The sequence below is a fragment of the Lagopus leucura genome, unplaced genomic scaffold, assembly GCF_019238085.1.
Source record: "Lagopus leucura isolate 7727_CA_CO unplaced genomic scaffold, USGS_WTPT01 Super-Scaffold_100012, whole genome shotgun sequence".
NCBI classification, from domain to species: Eukaryota; Metazoa; Chordata; class Aves; order Galliformes; family Phasianidae; genus Lagopus; species Lagopus leucura.
The window spans coordinates 15,507,417-15,531,982 of record NW_024962267.1 but is presented as its reverse complement, the minus strand read 5'-3'; the positions used below and the strand labels follow the sequence as shown (position 1 = coordinate 15,531,982).

Sequence of the window (24,566 nt, the reverse complement as noted above, 5' to 3'; positions counted from 1 at the left end):
CTCTTGCTCAAAAAATACAAGAAAGATTATTCAGTGGAATCCCAGATGTGATGCCTGTTGTGCACTCTCATCTGCTCTCCTGTCTAGAGATTCGTCTAGAGCTTTCCCTCTAGATGCTACAGATACTGTCCTCCAGGCCCAAGGTCCCCTACAAAAGGGGTTGAACCTACACCACAGGAGGGGTAGAGGGCTGGAGATTATGTACTTTCTATATGGGACCTAGCAAAAATATTCAGGGCAAGATCCAAAAACTGTACTATGTGTTTCATGCAGCAAGATTCACATGTCCCACTCTGTCTTGGCAGCATGGTGCCTTTTAGGAATGACCAGGGACAAGCCTTTGGACCATGGCTGCCCACAGACACATCTGATGAGAAAACCTTTCTCCAAAGATGAAACCCCCACAGGGTTTGGAGTCTGAGTCTGTATATTACTTGGGCTGGCCTGATTACAGTTTCTGGCAAAGCCATTGGTTACCTGAGTGACAGTTTACCTGATGCGCCTAGGAGAAGATGTTAATAATTCTCACATTGCATAGTTGACTACATCCAAGTGCGGGATAATAGTGATAATAGGGATGGTTTTAACTATGCTGTGTGCCAGCCACCTGTGTCTCGATTACATCAGTACATTAGCCTCATTTCCACCTACCCTAAGAGAGTAGTGAGATTGTCAAATGAAGCAGAGTATAGCAGGCAAAATGAAAGGGTTTTAAAAGAGGAGGTCGAGTTGGCTTGCTCCAATTCATTCATTCATTGTATATTTGATTGCACAAAAGATGTTTAATTATGTTCAGTACATTTCATTGCCAGAAGAGAGACTGTTTCATATCACTGCTGGTTTATATACATACAATAATGTGAGTGGGCTCGAGCCACTGGTTTTAGTTATTCTTAGCTTAATTCTCTCATTACTGGTCTAGTAAAGTGAAGCCTCATATACTTACAAGAGCACATAAAAAGTGTGTATGCATTTTAGTAAGTAAGTGCAAATCAAGCAGGTATTTGGCTTGCATATGTAGGTGTGTAGCACAAATCTTAGAGTGAACATACCTAAACTGGTAGAAAGATGCCTTATATGAGATTTGTTTATTCTCTATTTTGAAAAAGAATTCAGCCACATAGAAAGAAGCATTCCTTCTCTAATTAATGTGATTTTTGTTTAAAAAAAAAAAAAAGTTCTTAGAGGGACAAAAACCCATTTTGTAATTTGTGGTTTTCATTCACATCTGCATCTCTCCCATAAATGTTGCAATGTCCAGTGAACCCAGAATTACCTAAAATGAACAATATGATTTGACTCTTATTTCTTCCTCCTTTCTGAGCTATAAAATCCACAAATAGCTTTTGTTGTTAAGTCCATTTTTACTCACTAGACCATGAAGGCATTTGAGTTAAGGGAGACAGCAAAAAGGCTGTGAGGGCCAGTTTGTATATCACATCTTGGTTTGTATATTATCCATGCACACATTTCTATTTTAAACAAGTTGCTCAGATCTAATTAGTTTATTTGAGAGAATATAGGGCAAAATTCTGTTTTCCCTGAATTTCCCAGGTCTTTATCGTGAGCAAGGTCATACTTTTCCATTTGCTTCTAGTAATGTTACTAGTAATACAGTAAGGAATTGGGAGTCAGGCTTTGATCCTGGCTTCAAAATGTGACTTCCATAAAACACAACTGTAGTTACTTACGCAGGCTTCTATTTCTCACACCTCGTCAATTAATTATCTATGTGCAAGAAGGTTGTTTTTCCCAGTCTTAAGGTTAGGTTAAGAGGTTTAAGGGACTGCCAGACAGATCCATAGCTCTAATTCTTGTGTGTTTCTTCCTTACATGTACATATCGGGTTGACTTGAAATTATTTAGACTACTCGCGTGTCTAGGCACTATAAGGAGATGAGGAGAAAAGAAAAACAGCTCAACAAAACATGGTTGAGATCTCTTCAGCTGACGTGAAAGGGTTTTTGTAGCCCTGTTAATGTCATTGCTAACTATGTCTTAATTTTACTGTGGCAACTGGAAAATCATTTTGCTGTTCTTCAAGATAAAGAGGTACATTTTGTTGATACATGTACTGTAGCTATGGAGAGCTTCTTCCATTTATTTAAGTTACATAAACACTTATTTAAACAATTTTTATTTTCCAACGTTCTATTTGAGAATAAATGCAAGTAGTTACTTCTCCCATATCCATTAATTTCCACTTTGATTGGTTAAAGAAAGAAAAGTAGCATACATAAATGGAGCATACGGAGAATGTCAATAGATATAACATCCCAAATTCACTTTCAAGTCATGTTATTCTTTCAGGAGGGTTCTGAAGAGACCACTTTTCTGAAGGGATGTACAGGCAGTCTTTGATTTTGCATTTTAAACTTGATAGTATGGTTAAAGAAAACACATGCACTTGTGTCACTATAAATTTTATAGTGGCATACAAGCATTGATGTATTCTTATAGCACATATTTTAGAGAGACGTTAAAACTTTTAAATAAACTTCAAAAATGTATTTTGGAATGAAATGAATGCCTTGGAGTTGAAACTAATGCAAATAAGATGTATACTGCAAGCATTAAGATGAAGCCACTAAAAATAGAGTATCAAATAATTGTCTTAGCCTTCTTCTCAGAGAGTTATATTTCAGAAGTAAAATGTTCATGTATACAGTATCAGGAATTACATAATTCTTTAGCCAATGGAAACATTATCAAGTGCTATATCTTTTACAGTGAAAAATGAAATTCTGTAACTGCTCCAATTTACAATTATTGCAGCATCTCATGATGCATAATAGAGAGTGATTTACATTTAAAAATGCATATTGTCTGGTATAATACCTGGCAATATTTAGAAAATGTGAAGTGGAGGATCTAACTGAAAGGTTCTTTCTCCCGAGAAACACTACCAAATTGAGATAGCTTTTGTCTAACCATGACTGCAAAGTCAGACATTTATTAACATAAATGGAAATATTTGAGAGATGTTGATGGGGTTAGTACCAAGTTTATCATTTTACTTGTCCCACTGTTCTAAATTGTGATTGACAAGTGGATCTTAGATTCATATAATGCTTATGAAACTCTTAAGAAAGTTTATTATTTATGTACTTTCTTAAAAAAAAAAAAAAAAGTTTATTCCAAGCAAAGGCTTCAATGTTTTTATGTTTCTCAATTTGTGTCTATGGTTAAACAGCTATTTAGCTAAACTCTCATGAGTATGTAGAAAATATTCTAGCTGTAATCAGCATGTTCTTGGTCCTTCAAAGGATTTATGTTGCACTTCAATTTTCTGTAACACTGAGCTCTACTGATGGTTATCCCTAGGTCCTGAAGTATTTATCCCATACCATCCCAAATAGTCAGCAATGGAGCAACATTACACTGCTGAAAATCCAGTTAGTTTTTTTTTCTTTGGTCTATATCAAGCTACAGTCCAGTGAAATGACAGGAAACCTGACATTCACTGCAGTTGCCTTTCAATTATACTCTTCACAGTCAATGTTAATGAGGAAGACAAAACAAAGGAGTTCATGAAATGAAAATGGAAGTCCAGTATAAAAAGTAGTTGGCAGACCACAGACGAGCATTACGGTAAAGGTACAGTTCTTTGTTTGCTCACTTGAGTGATGGGATGAACCCATAAGTAGTGGCTGTGGCCTTCAATCACAAACAAATGGCATACATTGGAGCATGATTCCATGCTAAGCTCTACTGATTCTCACAGGTGGGAGTGGGATCTGAGCTCTTTGGTACAGAATCTCTAGCTTCTCATTCCCAAGTGCAATATACCATGATCAGAACTAGTTCACTGCCAAGATGTCTGGTTTTGTTTGTCTAGGAAGGGATGTAGCATTTGTTGACTTGCAGCGGTCGATATTTTTCAAAACTTTAATAAAACTAGTGTGATGAAATGAAATGATAAATGAACGGTGTAGCAAGATGTTGATCCACCCACATTGGGTGAAACAAGATGTATATTCTAACCTATATCCATTACTAAATGTTGAATTATTGAGAATTGGTACAATATTCTTTAAGTCCACTCTTGAAAACGTGTCTAGAGTCTGTACAATAATGGGTTTGAGTCTGTAGTGCTACTGCTGTTTCATAGAACGTTGGTCTTTTTTTTTCATTATGTAAAAGTTTTCAATAATAACCCAAGGAACTTAGCATTACATGCAGTGACCTCTCCAGATATGCTTCATTAAGATTGAATAACTTGACCTTTGGCTTTTGTAAAGAAAATGAAGAATTGATGTAGCATTTCAAAATCTTCAAAAGCATCTTCAAAAGATGTTTTCAGGTTTAGGTGGCCCTTTCTAGTCCAGGAAGGCAACTGGTATGTGCTATGATATAAATATGTTGAAAATGTAAGGTTGTATTTCTTGGTAATAGGATTTTTTCATTGATTTTTTGCTCGTGCATTAAATCATTATAGCATAGTTTGCACAGGCAGAAAATTAACATACTAATGAGACTGCTGCATTTTGGGTTTCTTAGTTATGTAGTAAATATTTGTAATGAATGGGAATATTTTCAGTAACTATGAACTTGTTTCCAAGGTCTTCGGTACATTTAAAGAGAGCAATATACATTTGAAGTCACCTTATTTTTATTAAATTATAAACCTTGAAAAAAAAAAAGTGGATATTATAGCACAGTAATTTTGTACTGATATCAAAAATAGCTATTAAGCTATGGTTTACTTTTCAATGCATTCTTTTCATCTTAATTGAAAATTGATTTTATTAGGTTGTATTTTTCTATATGTGTATGCAATTCCAAAATATTGTTGGATAACCTGTTTGAAAAAATGTATTTTGAGTTGATTTTGATGTTAAGAATTTTGGAATAAAATACCTCTTAACTATTATGGCTTCCTTCATTTTTCTTTCCTAGATTTTAAAAATATGTATCTAATTTACCTTCAAGTATTGCATTGTATATGTTTACAATCACCATGATGTACTAACCGTGAAAAGGTCATATTTTCATAACTTCTACACTTTCAGGTAAAACAGCGTAGGTTAATCTCAAGCCAAAAGAATTCATAGCCACAAGCAAAAATGAGGATGTGGTCAGAAAGAATTTTCTCGTCACAAAAAAAAAAAACCAAACCAATTTTCTTACAGAAATTTCTGTGTACCAAAAGTAATTCGGATTCTGTAGCTGTTGCATCATTGTAGAAAATGTTCAGTTCTCATTCTTTGCCCAGGAGAAGTCTCAGAAGTATTGTTTTTGGTTGTTGTCGTTGTGTTCTTAGCCTAACTTTATGTTAGGATTACAGTCTAAATAACAATCATCCTTGTGAGTAAACACTTTGTGTCACAATAAAGGTATACGCTTTTACTTTCCATTGATTGCACATTTGCTTTTTTTAGAACTAAATGTTGACATTTGTGAACACTTGAGGAAAAACTCCAAAACTGGGTTACCTGGATTGTTAGTAGAGAAATTGTTGGCTTAAAGACAATGACAAAAAGACACAGAAATAATGAAAAACTGTTAGTTATGTTTTAACAGCATTCTGTGCCTCTACAATAGCTACAGTTTAAGCATGTACAAAGCACCTATTACAGCAACCAAAACATGCTTCTGAGTGTTGTATCAGTACAAGGTGCAGCCAATGCAGGCCTTGTTTTGGATAGCTTCAGTTATCAGCACAGATAGATATACAGATTATATATATCTGCTATACAGATTGCTATATCTCTATAACAGTTCCAAAACAATGCATGATTAAGAAATTAATGACAAGAGCTGTATCATACAGCAACATGAGGACAGAGTGTTTGTTCAATGTTTTTCCATCTTATACTTCAAAGAAAATGATGGTCCCTGTTTTGAGGTTATTTACACCAATGGAACTCTACTATCTCCAACTCCGTTATATTGCTTCACATACTCTGGGTTTCTAAGGTATTGGTATATTAATAAATATAAGCATATATAAATGCATTTTAAAATTACCTGTTCAGGTAATTCAAGACTGTGGTGATAAATGAGACTTTTTTTTTTTGAGTTTTTGTGTAAACCTCTCACAAAGAGATAGGATTAGTGCTGTTAGAAGTCTATAGTCACACACACAGGGTATTCCAGAAACAAGCTTTTATTGCATCTTTCAGATAAACCTTTTGCACGTTGGGTGCTGAGCCACTACCTCCTTTCACAGGTGTGTAGGACTTGCCAAGACCAACCTTGTAGGGCCCAAATGTGTAACAGACCTTTGAAGCTAAAAATACCTACCTTGTCTTTACAACTTCACATACAGATCATGTCTATTTGTTACTTCTATTAGATATCTGCATTTACATTTTGTGTTCCTTTGTACAGGCTCTTCAGTCTCTGACAAAATATTACCAGATGCCATGTTGCATCCCTGCAGTGGTTAATGATGTGCAGATATTTTGTAATCTACTCAAATTTTGATAAGTATAAGGCCAACCTTTGGAGACTGCAGAAGTTTCTGCAGGATGTATTACCTCAAATAAATACTCAGGAAGGTGAAATAAATTACTTACTATCAGATAACAACCTTTTTTAAGAAAAAAATTTGGCTAAGAAACTTTAAACCTGATTGTGATTTTTCTTATTTTCTGAACTTCATGTTGTTTGTACTTTCTAGGGTGTGCCAGTGCCTTTTTAGAAGTTTATCTAAATGCAATACCAGCACCAAATTTCCATATAATACTTCCTTTTGTGAACTGTTTGCAATAATATTATCTCTTAACATGTGCTTAATGGATTTATTTCAAACTTCATAAAGATTAATTATGCATATTCAGACCATCAATGTTAATTTAAAAAGCTGCAGCTGCAAATGGGTTAGACCACCCATCTTCAACAAAACTTGGTCTATCTTTTCTTTTTCTGAGAGCCCAAATATTTAGAAATGAAAATCTACTTGATCCATGCTCACCCAATACCACACACCCTTCATCAGACATTGATTAACAAAGGTAACAAATTGCTTACAGCATTTAATTAGCTTTCTGTGGATCCCTTTCCTCTCTCTCAACAACGGCATGGAAGCAGGCCCTCTCACTTTGCCCATGTTAAAGGTTGAATAGGAAGCTAGTTAACAAGATGTTACCTGGGTGCATGGGCACTGAGCAAACAAGAATCTCTTCACTTTGTAAGCTGCTAGAGGAGAGCTCCAAACCTCCAAATGATGGTTGCGTTCTGTGCCCTTTTGCTTAGTTCAAATGAAGATCCCTTCAGAAGAAATACTTTCCATAGCATGTATTTTTTGGTGTTGATGAAGAAGAGGGAGACCCAATATACTCAAACTATTGTAAAGAAAAATAGTGGATCTTACCTGTTGAGGCAGCCATAAGTTTCCCACTGCAGCACAGTTTTTCCTTAAGGCAAGATGGCTGAATTCATATTTTTCAGCAAACTCAGCAACTGTAACAAAATTACATTTTCAGTGACAGCCCCAAATCTCTATGAAGTCATTGTTAATGTCAATTAAGCAACCATGTTGTACCGAATGACATAAGAAAAAATATATTAATTTTTATTAGATTTGTTAAAAAATCCCCAGAAAATACACTTGTAACCAGTGGAGAAAATAAATATTCTTCCACAGTTTGTATTTTGTTGCATTCTTTTTCTACTACGTAGAAGAAATCTGAGGTCTGAACACCACTGTTTGGCCTGGCTTCTCACTATGTTTAAAATAAAGATCATTATTTGGCTACTATTTAATTTAAGGGAAATAAATTTCAAAGCAGCTTTGTACCTTCTGAAGAAACTCGTTTACTATTGAAGCAACACATGGAAAAGCTTCAGCACCTGCCTCTCTGAAATCAAGGCACGGCCGCGTCGGTGCCGTCATGAAATGCTCAGCGAGGCAGTCCCCACACGCTTTCAGCACTTAGCCCAGCAGATGATGGACACCGTTCAGTCCGAGGGCGGTGAGGCCCCGGCGCTGCTGCCAGAGCCGTTTCACCTCATTGTCACTGCGGGCTCTGCTCCCGGGCACCAGCGACAGGACAGGCTGTGCCGAGGGAGGCTGGGCTCGGGTGTAAGGAAAAACTCATCTGAAAGAGCGGCGATGCCTGGGATACGGCTGGGTCACCATCCGCGGAGGCGCGCGAACAGAACGCCGCAGCCCCAGCACCGCCCCTCCGTGCGGCCCCGCCCCGGCACGTAGCGGAGGGGCGGGCTCAGCGGCCGCTTGGGCCGGAGCTCCCGGTGCGGTGTTCGCCCGCGATGCTCCTCCGCTGCCCGCGGGCTGCCCGCCATGCCGGGGACCCGCGGGCCGCTTTCCTCTCTGCTCCTGGCGCTGCTGTTGCTGCTGAGGGGACGGCCGACGGCGGCCGCCGCCACCCGCCCGCAGCCGGAGCGAGCGGCGCTACCGGGGGGAGCCCCCGCCTCGGCGGCCTCAGGTAACGGCCCCTGACCTGCCGTCGCTTCCCGCCTTCCCTGAGGAGAATTCTCCTCTTCCTCCGCGGAGAGCGCGACCCCGAGGAGCCCCGTTTGCGCGAAGCATTAGAATGGGGCGGGGGAGATAAGCGGCTGTGGCGCAGGGTCGGGCGGAGCAGAACCGTGTTGGTGCGGCTGTGCCGTACCTGCGCGGAGGCTGCGAGAGAGGAGCCGAGCGGAGCGGGATCCATCTTTGATAGCGCGGCTGCCCCGAGGCGGGAAGGGAGGGGAGGTGAGGGAAGGGAGGCGCGCGGCGCGCCCCGCGAGGTGCCGTTCGCGGGGTGTCGTCTTCGGCGGGCGCCGGGCCGCCGAATCACCGCCGGCCGCCGCCGTATCCGCGCGCGGAGCTGCGGTCACCGCGTTTGTAGATGCGTTCTGAAGCCTTCAGGGCTCGAGTTAGGAGCAGGCTAACGTTTGCCTTAACGTATTGCCTTTCGTCGGAGGATCCCGGAGCGGTTTCAGACGTTAATTATTGAAGCTCTTTTAGCACCCGGGCTCCATTTGGGGTTTCGGTGGAGCATATGCTTGGCTGTGCCGCGTGTGCGTTTCTGTTTCCAGCTGCCTCCGAGAAGGTAATGTGTGCTTAGCTTTGGGCATATGGTTAGCATTGTTGCGGAATCGAAGTGCGTGCACACCGAAGTGTGTGTGTGAACTGGGAAACAAGCACAAAGGAAGGGGGAAAAAAATCCCAAATTAAGGTCTTGTAAGTTCTTAAATGTGGGAAGCAAGAAGCCACATTGGGTAGAATGTGAACAGATGCTTGAATGTTCCTGATACGTGCTTAGAAATGTATTAATTTGATTTTTGTGGTTTATTGGTTGCTTTTTTTTTTTTTTTTTTTTAAATTGCTTTAAGTCAAAAGGTCTTACCTGTAGGACTGCAAGGAAGGCTGTCCTCCTTTGGAACAGATTCTTTTCTCATTATTTTGGCTCTCTTCTTGTTTTCAGAGGAATGTGACATGCATCACCACTGTGAAAAGGCACTGTCAGCATTTCTACCTTGTGCAGCCAGCGTTTTGCTCATTAAAACTAGCAAAAAAGACCGTTTTTTGTGATTCGCTGATTCTCTCTGGATTTGTGTATTGATTGTGTTTTGTTCTGAGAAGCTCTGGGACCGTGCTGCCATCAGTGCTGCCAAAATCCCTGTGGTACCCAGTCTGACCCCAGCACCATTTTTTCACAGTTGTGGCTGTTGCAGATCCACGTGCCTGGCGGTTGCTGCTTTGCTTTATTTGCTTACAGTGTCTCATGGCTTTGCAAGTGCTGAAATGATAATACGGGATGTAGCCTTCAAAATCAATCCCACCTTACGAATGTTAGAAGCAATCATTTGTACTGCCCTTAGCATTTGGTTATGTCATGTCTAACCACAGCTATAGCTTTGTTTCACTCGTTGGCTGGCTTTCTAAATCATCTTTTCTTTTCCTGTCATAACAAATTGATAAAACCTACAGTGATAAATCTTAAAAAGCAACGAGCTAATCACCATCAGGAAACCTATGAAATCTGCTAAGCGCTGCTGTATTTCATGTGGCATTTCCTTTCGATCAAGTGCTGTGGGTAACTTTTGTTATCTTAACGCATCTGAAATTTTAAAAAGTAATGGCTTGACTCTGGACCTGGATTTATCAGATATTCGTGTCCCACCCCCTCTCAGTGAGCTGTCCTTGTGATGGTTCACTGCCGAAAGGCAGGCAGGATAAATGGCTGTTGATTTGCCCGCAGGATGCTGGCGGCAGAGCGTTCCCTAGGGGCAGTGCTCTGAAAGGCCGCTCCTGCAGCAGCTGCAGACCCTGTGCTGGGGATCTGCAGGCAAGCGGAAGGGGAGAAACCTGAGTTTGGATTCGTGCTGGTTGTTTGTGATTCCAGTGTTGAAAGGGAGAAGGAGACATAACCTCCTAGAACAGAGAGCTGAGGTTGGAGTTCACAACCTTTTCTCGTTTGACGCTCCGATATCCATGTCCCTGCTCTGTCCGGGCTAATTATGCAGTTTAACAGATCAATTCCCTCCTGGCTTAACAAACTTCTGCCAGAGTAATTAACATGCTGCTTAGGAAGAGATGCTCATGTCTGCACAGCTGTGTGTGAGGGTGCTGGGGTGCACAATGTACTGCTAACATGGAAGTGGAGTGATGAGGAGGTCATTGCGTGTGATTGAATAGTTGTTCTGTTCTCCTCCTCTTTCTTCTCCCTTAAAAACAACAACAAACCCACCGCTGCCAGAAGAAATAATAAAATACTGAAGGGTAGGCAATGAAAATGTGCACAAGAGAGACTCGGTTCAAGAAGTTACTCTGACTCATGCTATCTAATGAATGTAGCTATTCTTCCAAATTATAGAAGAAAGTATTCAGGAAGAGAAAGCCAGCCGTTGTGGTGAAGGTGCTGATTGCCAAAGTGGAGAGCCTGTCTTGGTTCCTTGTTATTCATAGGGAGTTTTCCTATTTTCTGTGTGTCGGTTCAGACATCTGGGCTCTGGTGTGCAGCGGTGATCAAAGCGAAGTCAGTGCGAGCTTCTGATACTCAGCATTGGGTCTGTGGGTTTGAGCGCAGGATTCAGGAGGCAGTAAATTATAGTCGTGGCTTTGATCCTGGCAAATGTTATTTATTTATTTTCTTTGCTAATGTGTATCAATCACATTCTTTGCAGGAGGTATGGGGGGTTGTAGTTGACAACATTTAGGAAGCGTGGATATTCTGGAAGTGGTTCATTGTTATTCTTGTTATCATGTAGATCCTGTGCAGTAATCTGAGCAGAGTCCCCTAGTTGCATAAGTGACACTTAACTGCCTCGGTTCTGTGGCAGATCTGATGTGTACTGAATGAGCAATGCTGGGGGAAAAACAGCCATTGTGTAAGTAGGAGCGACCACAGTGTGCGTAAATAAATAGGAAGACGTGCACCTTATTAAGGTCTCAAAAAAGAAAACAAAAAAACCACAGTTAAGTTAGGTTTAAACTGTGTTGAAGAATACTAATTGTCATGTCCTTAAGCATGTCGTATCACTGCATGTTTTGCTCTGTGGGTACTCGCCATACCCTTTGAGATCCCAGCATCAACAAGTAAAGACTTGACTTGCCTTCCAACGTAATAAATCAACTCCAATCTACATTATGTTATGAATTCAGGGAAAAGAAACTTATTTATTTTGCTGTTGTTTTTTTTTTTTTTTTAATGGCAGGTGGCCTTGTACACGACAGATCAGCTTGGTTTTTTGCTGGGTGAAATGCAGGCGGTAGCAGGGGACAGCTCTGTTGGTTGAGGCTGATAAGAGAAATACTTGAATGCTGGAAAGCTCTGAAGAAAATAAGAGGCTACTTTTGTCAGCCATGTCTGGATGCTGCCTGTGCAATTGGATTCTGTGCCTGTTTCTCAGCATTATCTATTTGCCTCTGATATTAAGTTGCTATCTAATCTGAAGCCATGTTCTAGACAAGGGATTTATCACGAAAATTTTTCTAAACTTCTTTGTCTTATTTGTTCTGATCACTCAAGGAGGAGGTAGCTTTCTTGTGTGTCCTTTCTTCTGAAATAATGAAACAGAAATATTTCTGACGCTGTCTTGCATTTGGTTTTGATAGCTTGTTCTGTCAATCTGATTTGAGTTAGTGATAATGAATTGTCATCCACTTCTGTTTGTTTGTTTTAATAGTACAGTGCTGTGTGAATGATTTGTTGCTTGGTGGTGTCTTGCCCCTCTAGGCAGTGGGCAGGGCATTAGTAGGGTAGGAACAAACCCAGTGCTGCTTTAGAGCTTCTGGTGCAGGCAGAGACCCTGAAAAAATGAGTGAGGAGTTAAAAGCTGTATAGGAAATGGTGCAGTGCTCTTACTAAGAAGAAAATTGAGCAGTTTTAACATCTAGCTAAACAAGACTGTTTGTGCTGAGAAAGTCAGGGCTCTCTAATTAAAGAGCTCTAAACAGCTCTGGGGTTAATTGTTTCAGACAACCAGGAAAATGTTTTTCTTACTCAGTTGGTATTGGAGTGTAACTGGTGTCAGGGTAGATTTTTAAGGTATCAAAGCTTATGAGTGGAATTATACTACTTGCTTACTATTTGGACATGGAGGACCTAGTTGAGGATTTTTGACTGAAGAGAATTTTTAATGCTTTAAATTATTTCAGATGTAAATGTTTGTTGGGAATTGGTATGTTTTGTATGCAGAGAACTTCCGTGAAACTTAGGAGAGACCGAGTTGCGATATGGAAAACAATTCATTATCAAAAAGAACTGCAAAAGTATTACATGCATGCAACAACAAAACGGTTTTGTGCAAGCAGCAATGAAATTTCAAACAACCAACTGCACCTCCTTGATAGGAGCTTGGAAAAGAGCTATTTAGTTGCTCCTGAATTTTCTCAGCCTCTGAAATCTGTAGTAGTGGTTTCTCAGTTAGGTGAGAACGCACAGAAAGATTGCAAGTCTTAAACTTGTCCTGATTTATTAGACCTGATGGTCTTAAGTGACTTAGCTTTCTGTGCTGCTGTGAAGCTTAGTAATAGAACAGAACACAAGGAGGGGCATTAGGACGCATGAGAGAGGTGATAAAGCATCTGTGGTTTGAGTCAGAAGGGAGTCGTGAAAAAAGAGGAGATTTCATTTGTTTGTCCATGTGTTCCTCAGTTTAAGCTATTCTGTCCCTAATAGAAGAAAAAGAAGAGTTTGCATTTCTGTCGTTGAGGCATTTTGTGTCGTTGAGCACAAAGAAAAAAAATGTTACTTTGCTAACTTTGGTGAAGTGTGTAGGTATAAATGGGAAAGTGCTGGAGAGTTCTGAACAGGTAGGTAACTTTCGAGTATTTTTAGTGAAACCTGGAATATATTACACAGCATTTAATAAAAACAAACAAACAAACAAAAAAACAGCTGGGAGAAGGAAGGGCAGGATTGACTATTCATGAAAATGGGATCCATGGTTCTGCCTGGCAGAAGTGGCAGGAAGTGGGAGCCATCAGTGATGGCAGGAAGCTGTGGATTGCAGGGGGTGGTTTTTGCATTTCTTTGTTTTGTTCAAGTTTCATTGCTTCTCCTAGTCTCCTGGCAGGCAAGACACTATCAAAGACTAATTGATATGTAAAAAACATTCACCCAGTTGCTGACGTGCTTAAAAAAAAAAAAGGCTGTTTAGTGATTTGGAATACAAGTGCTATCTGTGTCACTGGGGATCTGTGGTATGTTTCATCTGTGAGCTAGCTGAGTGGATGAAGCCTCTGAAGACAGAGGCAAAGATCTGAGAGGAAAGCTTATTCAGAATGAACCTCTTTTTTGGCATTAAAAAAAAAAAGGGGAATTACTCTTTTGCCTAGAAAGCTGCACATTTTTTATCATCACTGTACCTTGCTGTAGCAGATGAGGATTTGAGGCGTGATGTGATAGAACAGTTGAGTCCTCTGTATCACTGCAGGTTTAATTCCAGATTTGTAGGTTGAGAGCAATCCGGTGTGTCATCGGAGCACCCAGATCGATTGGTTAGGAATGGCCTTTGCACTGTAGACGTTAGTGCAGTTTTGAATTACTGTTCTGTGTTCTGTAGGGTGAAAACATCACCAGTGATAGCTTGTCCTACGTAATCTGGTTTGACAGGACATAGCCAGCAGAATTTCAGTACACCTTATGCGTGCTCCTAAATAGCATCTTCCACACGTCTGCAGGAGACAGCCCCTCACAGGCTGCAGAGGGGCTATTGCACTTCCTGCTTTGCGCTCACTGTTTCTGAGGAAACATGAAGCTTGAAGTTTTGATGATAGCACATTTGAAATGAGGGTACGAATGTGCACAGCTGTACAATCAGCAGCATGGAAGTGTTTGATGAAATGACCTCTGCGAGGGAACTTAGGGGTGAAAATCTCAAGGGAATGAATTAATTTTAGCCGTACCTTCTGTTCCTAGGTCAGGTGTTTAGTAAGGAGGACTTCACTCAGTCTGTGCCTTAGCATTTTGTTTGCGTTCCAGGTCTGTTCAGAAGAGCTGGCTTTGGCCAAATGGAGTTTGTCAAAGCTGTATCTGAGACTGTGGCACAATTGAAGGCAATGCCTGTATGGGCCTCACTGTATTCACTCCACCTATACAGAAAAGGTGATCTGGCAGATACTATCCTGTCTGGGAGAGAGGTTGATCAAGATGTGATGCTGTTTCCGTGTGAGAGGGCATGCTCAAACTTGTGCACGAGCAAGCTCTTGTGACCAGCTCCTGTGAGCAGCAGCAGACAGCCTGTTGTGTGAAAGGCTCTCCTAAAGTACCCATTGCCTTAAACACCACTTCATTGATAGGACTCTGTGCCACACCAGTGGTTCTGTCAGGCAACGAACTATCATGTGTTATGAAATGCACCAGAAATTGTCATCTCTGGAGATAATGTGGAAAGACTTTCCTTCTTCCTGCTCAGTTAGACCGGCTGCTCAGACTAGTAGTTTCCAAATGATTCTGCTGTCCTCTGGCTGGTAGCACGTGTTGTATTCTTATAAACAGATTACTGGCAGTTCTGCAGATTATTGTTTGCGCGTGCTGTGACCACAGTGTTGTGTGTTCCTGTCTGATGTAGATCCTGGGGCCATCCTGCGTGGCCTGCTATGGCTGGCAGGGCTAAGGAGCGAGGTTCCTTACTGTCTGTGCATGCCTAAGGCACACCAAGTACAGACATGAATCCTATCCTGTTCCTGTTCTGTTCTTCCTCCTTCCCCTTCAGTTTCTTGTCTTTTTCTTCCAGGCTGTAATTAAGCTTTACAGTGGGGGCCAAGGAACAGTGTGGAATGACTGAAAGGCAGAAATGGTCAGACTTCAGGACACAATTGTTTCCTTTTTCCATGTGAGAATGGGACATTAGCTTACAGGCTCAGATCCCCCTGCTGGGCCTTCCAGGGGACCCTCCTCACTTCAGCATTCTGCATCTCCTCTTGTTAGTGCTGGCTAGGACGGTGCAGTCATATCAGTGTAAGAGGCAGAGGTGGCCTCTACTGAAATGACGTGGAAATAGATTGTGGCTCTGGGTAGGTTAGAGAGCAGGAAGAATATTTTAGACCTTCTGTCTTCAGGTTTTTTCCCATTTTGAAAGATTTAGATGCTTTGATATGAATCTCGTGTGAACTACTGCCTGCTGTAGCAGGTTTCCCTGCAAATGGTAGATTAATAGCTGTAGTGCCTTTTGTATCGAACGTAGTGAGTGTGAGGCAGATATTGAGCCATGTGCATTAGGACACAACAGTATTCTCACATTGAAGTGCACTATTGACATGAGCAGAGCACCCCAGAAGAGCTGTGATGTCTGTGGAATGTGGTTTGATTAGTGTGTGCTTCAGCTCATGGGTCTGAGCATTCGCTCGAGTGCTTTGGCTGACAGCAGAGGAGTTGTAGCCAGATAAATTGGTGCACTGACCTGTTAGCACACAGCCTGTTCTACAGAAAAGAATTAGATGTGGCTTTTTAAGTTTCTACATGGTCAATAATAGTTCATCTTCTTCCTCTGGAATGTTTTCCTGTGGTCGATCCGTCTTTTAGTCCTATTTGTCACCAGTTTTGTTTTTTTTTTTTTAACCTTCGTTCTGTGTGCATGCAGCTGCTGTTTTTTTTTTAATCTGCAGGTCCAATCAGTCCTTATGTTATTCATACTGAAGGCTTTTCCTTTCATAATCATCAGTGTCTGTGTTCACTGACAGCGAGTTAAAGTAAGATGATGCAAAGCGTATTTTGTCTTTTCATCCCATTTCCTTATCTGTACAACTTGCATCAAGCTCTGAGCTGCAAACTGCCAGGTGCTTCTGTTCCCCAAAAACAAGCAGGCAGGCCCACTAAGTGTGTTTAAGTAACACACCTTTGGTGGTTTAAGAACCACCTTTGCTATTTGTTGGAGTTTTTTTTGTCTGTTTTTCCCTTTGCAATGTTTTCTGTCATTTTTGAAGTAACTAACTGTGTGGACCTGCAAGCATGAAGTGTAAGGAGCTCTTGTCCAACCTCGTGCCTAAAGCAGGGTTGTTGCTGAGTTCAGAGCAGGGGCTTGGGGCATTTTCCTGTCAGGCCTTGCAAGAATAGGGATCCTGAAACCTCTCAGGAAAATTTATTGCAAAGAATTCTTGTTCGCAGAGAACAGAAGAGTTTCCTCATGTCCAGTCAGATCCTTTCCTTTGGTCTCTGACTGTTGTGTCTGATAATCCTGCCACTCACCACAACCATAGTAGGGCTGTCATCTTTGCAAATCCTTGGCTTTAAGAGACTTGTTTAGGTCCCCTCAAGGCTTATCTTTGCAAGGTTAGCCAAGCCTGGTTCCCATAATCTCTCCTAGTTGACCTGTGCTCCTGCCTCCTGACCATCTTGATCTTGCTTCTCCTCTGCTGAATGGCTTTTCTTTTTTTTTTTTGAAGCAACCCCCAAATGTAACAAATGCTGATTCTAGATGCAGTAAAAAGACTTAATTTCTCTGCTTGCTATGGTGCTGTTGATGCAATGCAGCATGCCTTTGGTGTTCTTCCACGGATTTCATTTTTGGGGTAGATTCTTTTCTTCTAGTGAGTATAAATTATAAGGTGGGATTACGTCCTTTGCAGCAGGAATTGAGGCCGTTTTCTTAATGCTCTGTCTACAGTTGGCTCAGTCAGTTGAAATTGATAGCAGTGTGCAGTATGGCCTTCCTGCCCCCTGGTAAGGATTTCTTGGGTTGTAAAATCTGTCGGGGAACCAAATTTATTTATTATTAATTATTATTATAGACTTATGTGGGCAGTGTTCCCAAATGCAGCTGATTGGAATGTTCTCCTGTAAGTAATTTTTGATGATGTTGTAAAGCTGGTTGAGAATTTGCCTGTGATTATTTGCTTGCACTAATGGGAGCTGAACTGGGAAAAACGTCAGTGATGTCAAGGCATTGGAAGATGCAGGGCACTGTGCTGGAATGAATGAGGTGATTCTTGCCCCTTTGAACTGTTAGAGACGTTAATGGAATTAAGAAAAGCTTCTTAATGGCATTCTGGAAAATATTTTTTCTTTTCTGACATCTTTCATGAAGTGGCGGATCAGGAGAAATCAGTATTTTTATGCTGGGTGAATGCAGAACATCATTAGAGCACGTTAGGAACAGTGGAAGCTGTTAATAACAAATTACCTTCTGTAATAAATATAGCAGGAGCTTAATTCATTGTTTGTGAAAGTAAGGGAGGAAATGTATACTCTCACTGGAGAGATTTTATTTGGATTATAGACCACGAACACTGAGAACATTCTATAATTAAATTGGCTGAAATAGAGACCCGACAAAATATTGGTGAAAATAATGCACAGTGTTTTGGTGTTGGGCAAAAAGATCGTTGTGTCTGCTTGCTTTTTAATTAGTTGTCAGATTCCTTTTTATTTCTCTCTCTTTCTAAGCTCAACATAGGAAACCTGTCCCTGTGCTGTAGTGTCTCTGATTGATTGATTTTAATTTCATGGGACAGATAGTCTCAGAAACGACTAAGTGGATCCGTTTCCCCCCATGAAGTTGGAGCTGTGTCAGCTTTGCAAAAGCTGGCCCCGTGTCACAGGTGCTGGGTGAATCTGAGCATGTTGGGGAGAACACAGTACTTCATGTCCCATTTTTAGTCTTGGTGTCGATAAAACCCTTTTCATCATCTTGGAGAGGTTTCCATGGTGCTAAGTTGTTCTCCAATTACTCCCTACAGGAATTCGGCTGCTTGCTGTGCAGGGAGAACTAGTTTGTCTCCGGGTGTTTGTGCTGGGGACGCAGCTGGGGGGCAGATAATTGCATGTCCATCTCAAGCTGTCCCTAAGCTGGGCCCTGGAGGGCTGTGGTGAGGTGCCCTGGAGGCCCTGCTGAGCTGTGGTGAGGCGATAATGATTCCAAGTAGTGATGGCCGCTTTGTTCCTTGTGCTCAGTATCACCCTTAGCTGGGTGGCATCACTGTGTGTGGAAGCGGTGTGTTACTGTGGGGATGTGATTGCAGCTTTATAGCTGTACTGTGGGGGCTGTTGCAGCTTTGTAGGTCATCTGATCTGGGAGCTATTACGCCAAGATCTTTTATGAGATACGTGGAATTTCACTTCGTGAAATTAATAATCACAAACATTTAATCATTGCCATCATTTGCAATTGTATTTGTAGAAGTATCGTATTTATTGACGTGGTATTTAATAATTCAGTTTGTGAAACTCAGCTTTGTTAAAACTGGTGTAGGAATGACAGAGTACGTTATTGGGTGCTCATTTTGTTGCTACGATATGCATTTCCTATCTACTGCCTTCAACTCCTATGTGGACAAGACTTCAGTGAGGAAACACTGGCTTGTGAACTTTGCGTTTTCTCCATAACATCTCTGCAGAGTGGCTTTACTGAGGGACTTAGGGGACCTTTATCCTTTGGAAGAGATGAACAGTGCATGTGATCTTGCAGCTGTCAGGGAAGAGAAGTGTTTTCAGCCAAGAGAGGTGACCAGTGTGTTATTGAATGGTGTCATTGAAAGCATCGGTGATTTTCCCTTGCAATTCCTGAGTGGAATGAATTGATGTTTGGGTTACGGGCTTGTAGGTTATGCTGTTCTGCTGTGAGTTTGTACAGGCATATCTTTCTTAAGCTTAAACCTATAGGGCATTAAATGTCGTGTTTGAAGAGGGTATTGCTTTGTCTTTCTGTGCATTTGTTTTTATTCTCTGTCAGATTAAGGGGATGCTTGAACTTGTACAGATCTTTTACCGGCTAGTTCTTACTAGCCACCACTAATAAATAGGTGAGATGAATAGGTGAGGCCCTAACCTATAAGGCTCAAGTAAGGTGCCTGATGCTTTATAGCTGCTGGAATATTCTTTGTCTGTTGCAGTGCATGGACCATTAAGGGGCAGGATGGACAAATCATTGGAAATTTTTCTGTAGTAAGTGATACCGTTTCATCAAAGAGATGGTGCTGAATGAATTTTTATATCCACATAGCAGTGGTTTGATTGTCAGCTTCAGGAGTGGGAAATGCATGGTGTTTGCTTATCACACAGTAGGCTTGTGCTGATGGATTTTCATTTTTTGATTTCTGAGTATAAAATGTAGGGTGGGAATTTAAGACATGGCAGTTGAAATAAGCTGTTGTGCAGAATTAGATGTTTCCTTCCTCCCTTTCTGCTCAATGCTATGAAAGGAATTGTGAATTGTAGTACTCAGTCTTTTTCATTCCCTCAGTTCTGATGTGAGGTAAATGGTACAGGCAGTCACATTTACTATCAGCAACTGAGTAAACTGAGATCAGAAAACTTACAGTAGCTTCTGAGCTATGTGTGCTGAGGTGCTCTGAGGTTCTGAAGGTGTTGGGAGTTATTACCGGCATTTGCTCATTCATTTCAATCTCTTCCACTCACAGTCTTTTCTTCATTTGATGCATGTTTGAAGACTTTGATGTTGTATATTCATCATCTATCTTCCCTAAGATTACAGAATGAGTTACTTAAAATGAAGAAATTAATCCCAAAGAAGTGAAGCTCTGCAGACCACAGCAATTTGTCGCGTCTGCCCATCTGCTTTGCTCCAGGAGGTGAATTCCCAGCTTCCATAGTAACCATCCTTCTGACAGCCAGTCTGGCTGATGCAACGAAATAGCAGCCAATAAAAATGCTAAGTTGCTATGGTAATTGTCATCGTTGCAGCATCACTAGTACGTGTTCATTTTGAATGTTACTGAAATTATTATTAGTTATGCAAGTACGCCGATGCAGTAGAATTTATGAAATACCATTTGATATGAAACCTCTGGCTTATTATATGCTGTGAGCTAACACGTTAAGTCTTGGGTGGTGAAACGTCATGATTTCAGTATGTAAGTTGAATGGAGAAGGCATTTGGCAGCAGGGAGGAAGGAACATTCAGCTACTTACCAAACAAGTGTAGTGTGTTCTTTCACTGAGCTCCGTGAACAGCAGCAGTGTTAAAATCATACAGAAATAAATCAATCACCTACAAATTGTATAGCTGCTTTTATATCTGAATTTTTTTAGCTCCTGCTCAGGTAGCCAATAAAAAATACTTGAATTGAAATATTTGTTTTCTTCTGTTTCATGTATATTAATAATTGTGATTGCCCGTGTTTGGGGATATACTCCCATTGGATAGATCAGTGGGTTGTTAGCAGCTTTATGGATTAGCCTGATGACATTCTTGCATGGTTTTAACAGTTGTGATCATTCCTGGAAGGTGTTTATTGATTATGCATTAGTAATCGTGGAAGATGCAGCCTATAATGCTCTGGTTTATTTTATAGATTTTCCAGGGGCTTAGTTTTGTCAATATTTGGTTCTTGTCAGCAACTATGGAATGATTATTGTGCTTTTGATCAGTATAGTTCTGTGTTTGGTCTGAGATCTTGGTAGAAAGTATAACCATTTACAGTGGTACTACTCAGATATCAGTTGTGAGGGTTGATATATATATTTTTAAAGTAATTAATAAGTCCACTCTTGTATACAACAGATGGCAATAGAAGAAGATGACATGTTAATTTACCTATGCTGTGGTACAGATTTCCTGCTCTGTGTCCAGATCCATGGTATTGAAGTAGTTATTCTTTCTTAATGCTTAAAAACTTTCGATGGGTCTGCTTTGGTGATAGTTCTGTAAGCCCTCTTTTTTATTTTAAGAGTTACTGCTTGCTTCTCTTGGATGCTTAAACAAGTTCAGAAAAATCCCATGTTGCATAAAACATAATACATTTCATATGTTACGAAGTATTATGTAAGCTATCAAATTATATATAAAATCCACTGCAATGGTAACAAGCTCCAAAAGCTTCTGTGTTTGATATGTGATAATTTTTATTTTGATGTGATCTCAAGGTAAGCCTGCAATCTGTATTTGTATAGGTGCATATTGTGCAAGAAAATAGCTGGATTGATATGGCATGTCTACTTGATAAATACTGGGATTTCTAAAGTCTTTCAGTTCTATGAAGAATCTCCCCACATTAAGCAGCTATATCCTCTATCAAAATATGATAGCTAAAGTGTGCCAGCGTAGAATGTTGGCTCTGCTTAGTGCTGAATAAATCTCAGTTGTTTAAGTTCTTCTGAAATTGGAGTCACCTATTCCAAAAGCTGTAAGGAGATGAGTTCACTGATTGACACTGACCTAGTGACTGCTCAGTATTTTGGGAACTGCACGAGTGTCTAAGCACTGATGAGGCATAACTTGAAATCTTTTGGAGGGCAGTGTTTCCATTCAGAAAGTGATGTCATCCTCTTGATCTCCTGCTTTAAAAACAAAACATGCAAACAGCAATGCACACACAGAACGCGTGCCTCAAGCTGCTGCAAACCCTCCTTTCATCTTTTTGGCTTGAGATTTCTGTTGATGTATGCACATGCATACCTATAAAATATAAAGCATAGAAATATGGTGTTGGGGTTAAGGGAAAATAAAGAATATTCTGTTTTCAAGTGAAACAAGATTTGTTGTTGGTGAATTAATTCAGTGAAAAGCAATTTTTTTGTGAAAGCATCAGTAAAATATTCAGTGATAATTGTTACGTGAAGATATGGCGCTGAGTCTGTAAATAACTCTGCTGGAAAATAAGTTGGGGTGTATAACTGGGAATGAAGTCTGTTCTTTGAGTGGTGCAGTGGTTTTATTACTTCTTTACTGCTAGAATCTCCTTTAGCAGTGAAATGGACCTTAGTCTTATCTGTAAAATACCTAACTGTAAAAATATCTGTATATATATTATTTCAGTAGATAATGAGATTTTGTATTCTATCTGTTAGAGTTTTATTATAAGATGAAACCGGATTTTGGGTCAGTTTTGAGCCAGATGACTAATTATTCTCTGACCTACCAATTGACCCTCGACCTTGATGCTTGTTTTGGACGTGTGCTAATTTGCCATGGGCAACCCCATGTGGCTGTTCAGTCTGCTAGATTTGTGCTCTCCATTTGAAGTGCACGTTCTGGCAGGGTTGATTCAGTACATCTGATGTTATGTAATTGTCACTTTTTTAAAGCTGATGAAACTTGCAGAAAGCCATCTTAGGAGAAGTAAAGGTCTTTGTCCATAGGCTCAGCCTTCTCACAGACTGAAATACGATGCGGAGTCATCCCACAAATGGCCCCAGGATGGAATGAAGGAGATCGAGCAGGTGTTCTCAAAGAAAAGCAGGCAGCGTTGCAAACAGAGAATTAGTAAATGCAATTTTCAGAACAGTGAATGAGCAGGCAAAGATGAGATGCTGCTGTTAGAGATAACAGTAGATATGTTCATCTCTCTCTCACATTGCTGCTTTGCTCAGCTCTTAAAAGCAAACATGCAATAGTTTCAAAAGGTGTCATCTGGTCTTTGTGTGGAACTGGGAGATCAAGATAGTGAGCAAAATGTTTTATCAAGTTGTGTTTCTGTTTTGCCCAATTAAGGTAGAAAGAAGGGCCACATAAACACTGCAGTGTGTGATGAAATAACGCACGTGTCAACAGGAATGAACTTGCAGTAAATAACTGCCATTTTCTTCTTAGCAATTTGCAGATGCTTAAAGACTCTGGCACTGTGGTCTGTATGTGCTTAGCACAGCATGTGTTACAGAAGCAAGGAAATGTCTGTCTGAAATAATGCTGCATTTGAAGTATTGTAAGATTCAGGGATTGAAAGTCTTCTGAACGACATCAACAATAAATTGTTTAGACTAATAATAGCTCATGAAGTGGTGGAAGGGATTTCGAATCCACGCTTAAGCAACACTGAATTCAGTTGTTTTTCCTACTTTAGCTGTCTCAGTTTCTCTTGAAGTGTTTGTCAGTGATATCTACATCTGACTAGAATGGGTTAAACTACATCTGCCATAAAAATGAATGTGAATGCCTTTCTCTGTGGAAGGCACTGCTGTTCCCCTCAGGATCTGGCCTTAGCTCCTTCATAATTAGGCTTTTGTTGATGGCTTCTGTGGAAATTGGTTGACCAGAAGTAGGGCGATGTGAACACTGCCGTGTCCTACTTTTCCAGACCCCGCTCTGCTGCTTTGTCCTTGGAAGTCAGTAATGTGTTCTGCTCCACTGCATACGTTTTTGCTCTTTTCATTGTACACCTTCGTGTTCCATTTTGCATTAGAATATTTTCTTAAGATAGTGCTGAAGTATGGAACTGCACCGTATAGATATTATGGTCCTGCCTTCATGGAATTAGCAGATTGTGTTCAAGTGGAGCAGATGTTGATTAGCTCTGGGCTCCGATTTACTTCGCACTTCATTTTTACTATGGCCTTTACATTGCCTAAAAGCAGTTCTCTGCGTGTCTCTATTTATAGTTGAATGCCACTGAGCAGCACCACTGATAAATAAAACTGAAATGCCAATAGGTTCTTTTTCCAAATGGCGTTTCAAGGAGCAGTCCACGCTTGCTTTAAAATTAGAGTTACCATGCTGCTGTTTCGCTTGAAGATCAAATTAAACATGGGCAGCTCTGATGTGTGGCTGTACCCCAGCTCTGTCCTTGTGCATGCGCTTTTTCCCACCTGCTGCCCGGTTGTTCCCTGCCTATCTGCTGGCTGCCTGGAGGCAGTGATGCTTGGAGTGTTCCTGCAGGGACGTTCTTAAGGCTGTCTTCCAGGGCAAGAATGAAACCCTGTCAGCTAGTTGTCAACTGTTTGTCCTTTTTGGTTAGTAGAAGGTCTGTTTGTTGTTAGTATCTAAATGCCCCAAAACAAAGCTAAGCGGCGTTTTTCTTTATTTTGTGCTATTATTTTAAAGCAGAGGAGTACCATGTAATTAACACACATACATATTTTGCAAAGAATGCTATAATTAGTTACTGACTGAGATATTCTGTTACCAACTGGTAATATGTAGAATTGCTTCTGCGGAGTTAGGAATGACTTTATATGTGTACAGACCCATCTGTACACTGAGTCTATAGAAAGCTGTGTGGTTCCAGGAAAGCACTGATAGCTAGGAAGCTTATGTTAGGATATAGGGGTTATTAATCAGACTTGCAGGTTACTTGATAGCTGTGAAGCATAATAGCATGAGGCATAATGGGTCTGACACTAACCAGCAGAATATTACCATGAAATAGTTAGCAGGGGTTGGGGGCCACCAGTAAGCTCATTGTAATGCACTGCGCAGGGCAGCAACATCTGCACTCTCAGCGCATCGCACCGTAGTGCAGAACAAAAGGTTTCCACATAACCTTTTTACTAAAG

General features: G+C 40.7%; 2 protein-coding genes across 3 annotated transcripts in view; both read left to right on the top strand.

Annotated features, from left to right (window-relative positions):
• Nucleotides 1-3,113, top strand: part of ITGAV (integrin subunit alpha V) — a 42,869-nt gene extending 39,756 nt beyond the window's left edge. The window contains exon 31 of one of the 2 annotated variants that reach the window (XM_042874664.1): nucleotides 1,867-3,113. The gene's annotated coding sequence lies outside the window, so the exon portion shown is untranslated. Of the gene's footprint in view, nucleotides 1-305; nucleotides 616-1,866 lie in introns of those variants that run through there. The other variant, XM_042874665.1, reaches the window with a different exon arrangement.
• Nucleotides 3,114-8,248: 5,135 nt separating this feature from the next.
• The window catches only part of FAM171B (family with sequence similarity 171 member B), a 30,489-nt gene continuing 14,171 nt past the window's right edge, over nucleotides 8,249-24,566 (top strand). The window contains exon 1 of the mRNA XM_042874431.1: nucleotides 8,249-8,393. Within this exon, the coding sequence (XP_042730365.1) occupies nucleotides 8,249-8,393 (145 nt within the window). The remainder of the gene's footprint in view (nucleotides 8,394-24,566) is intronic.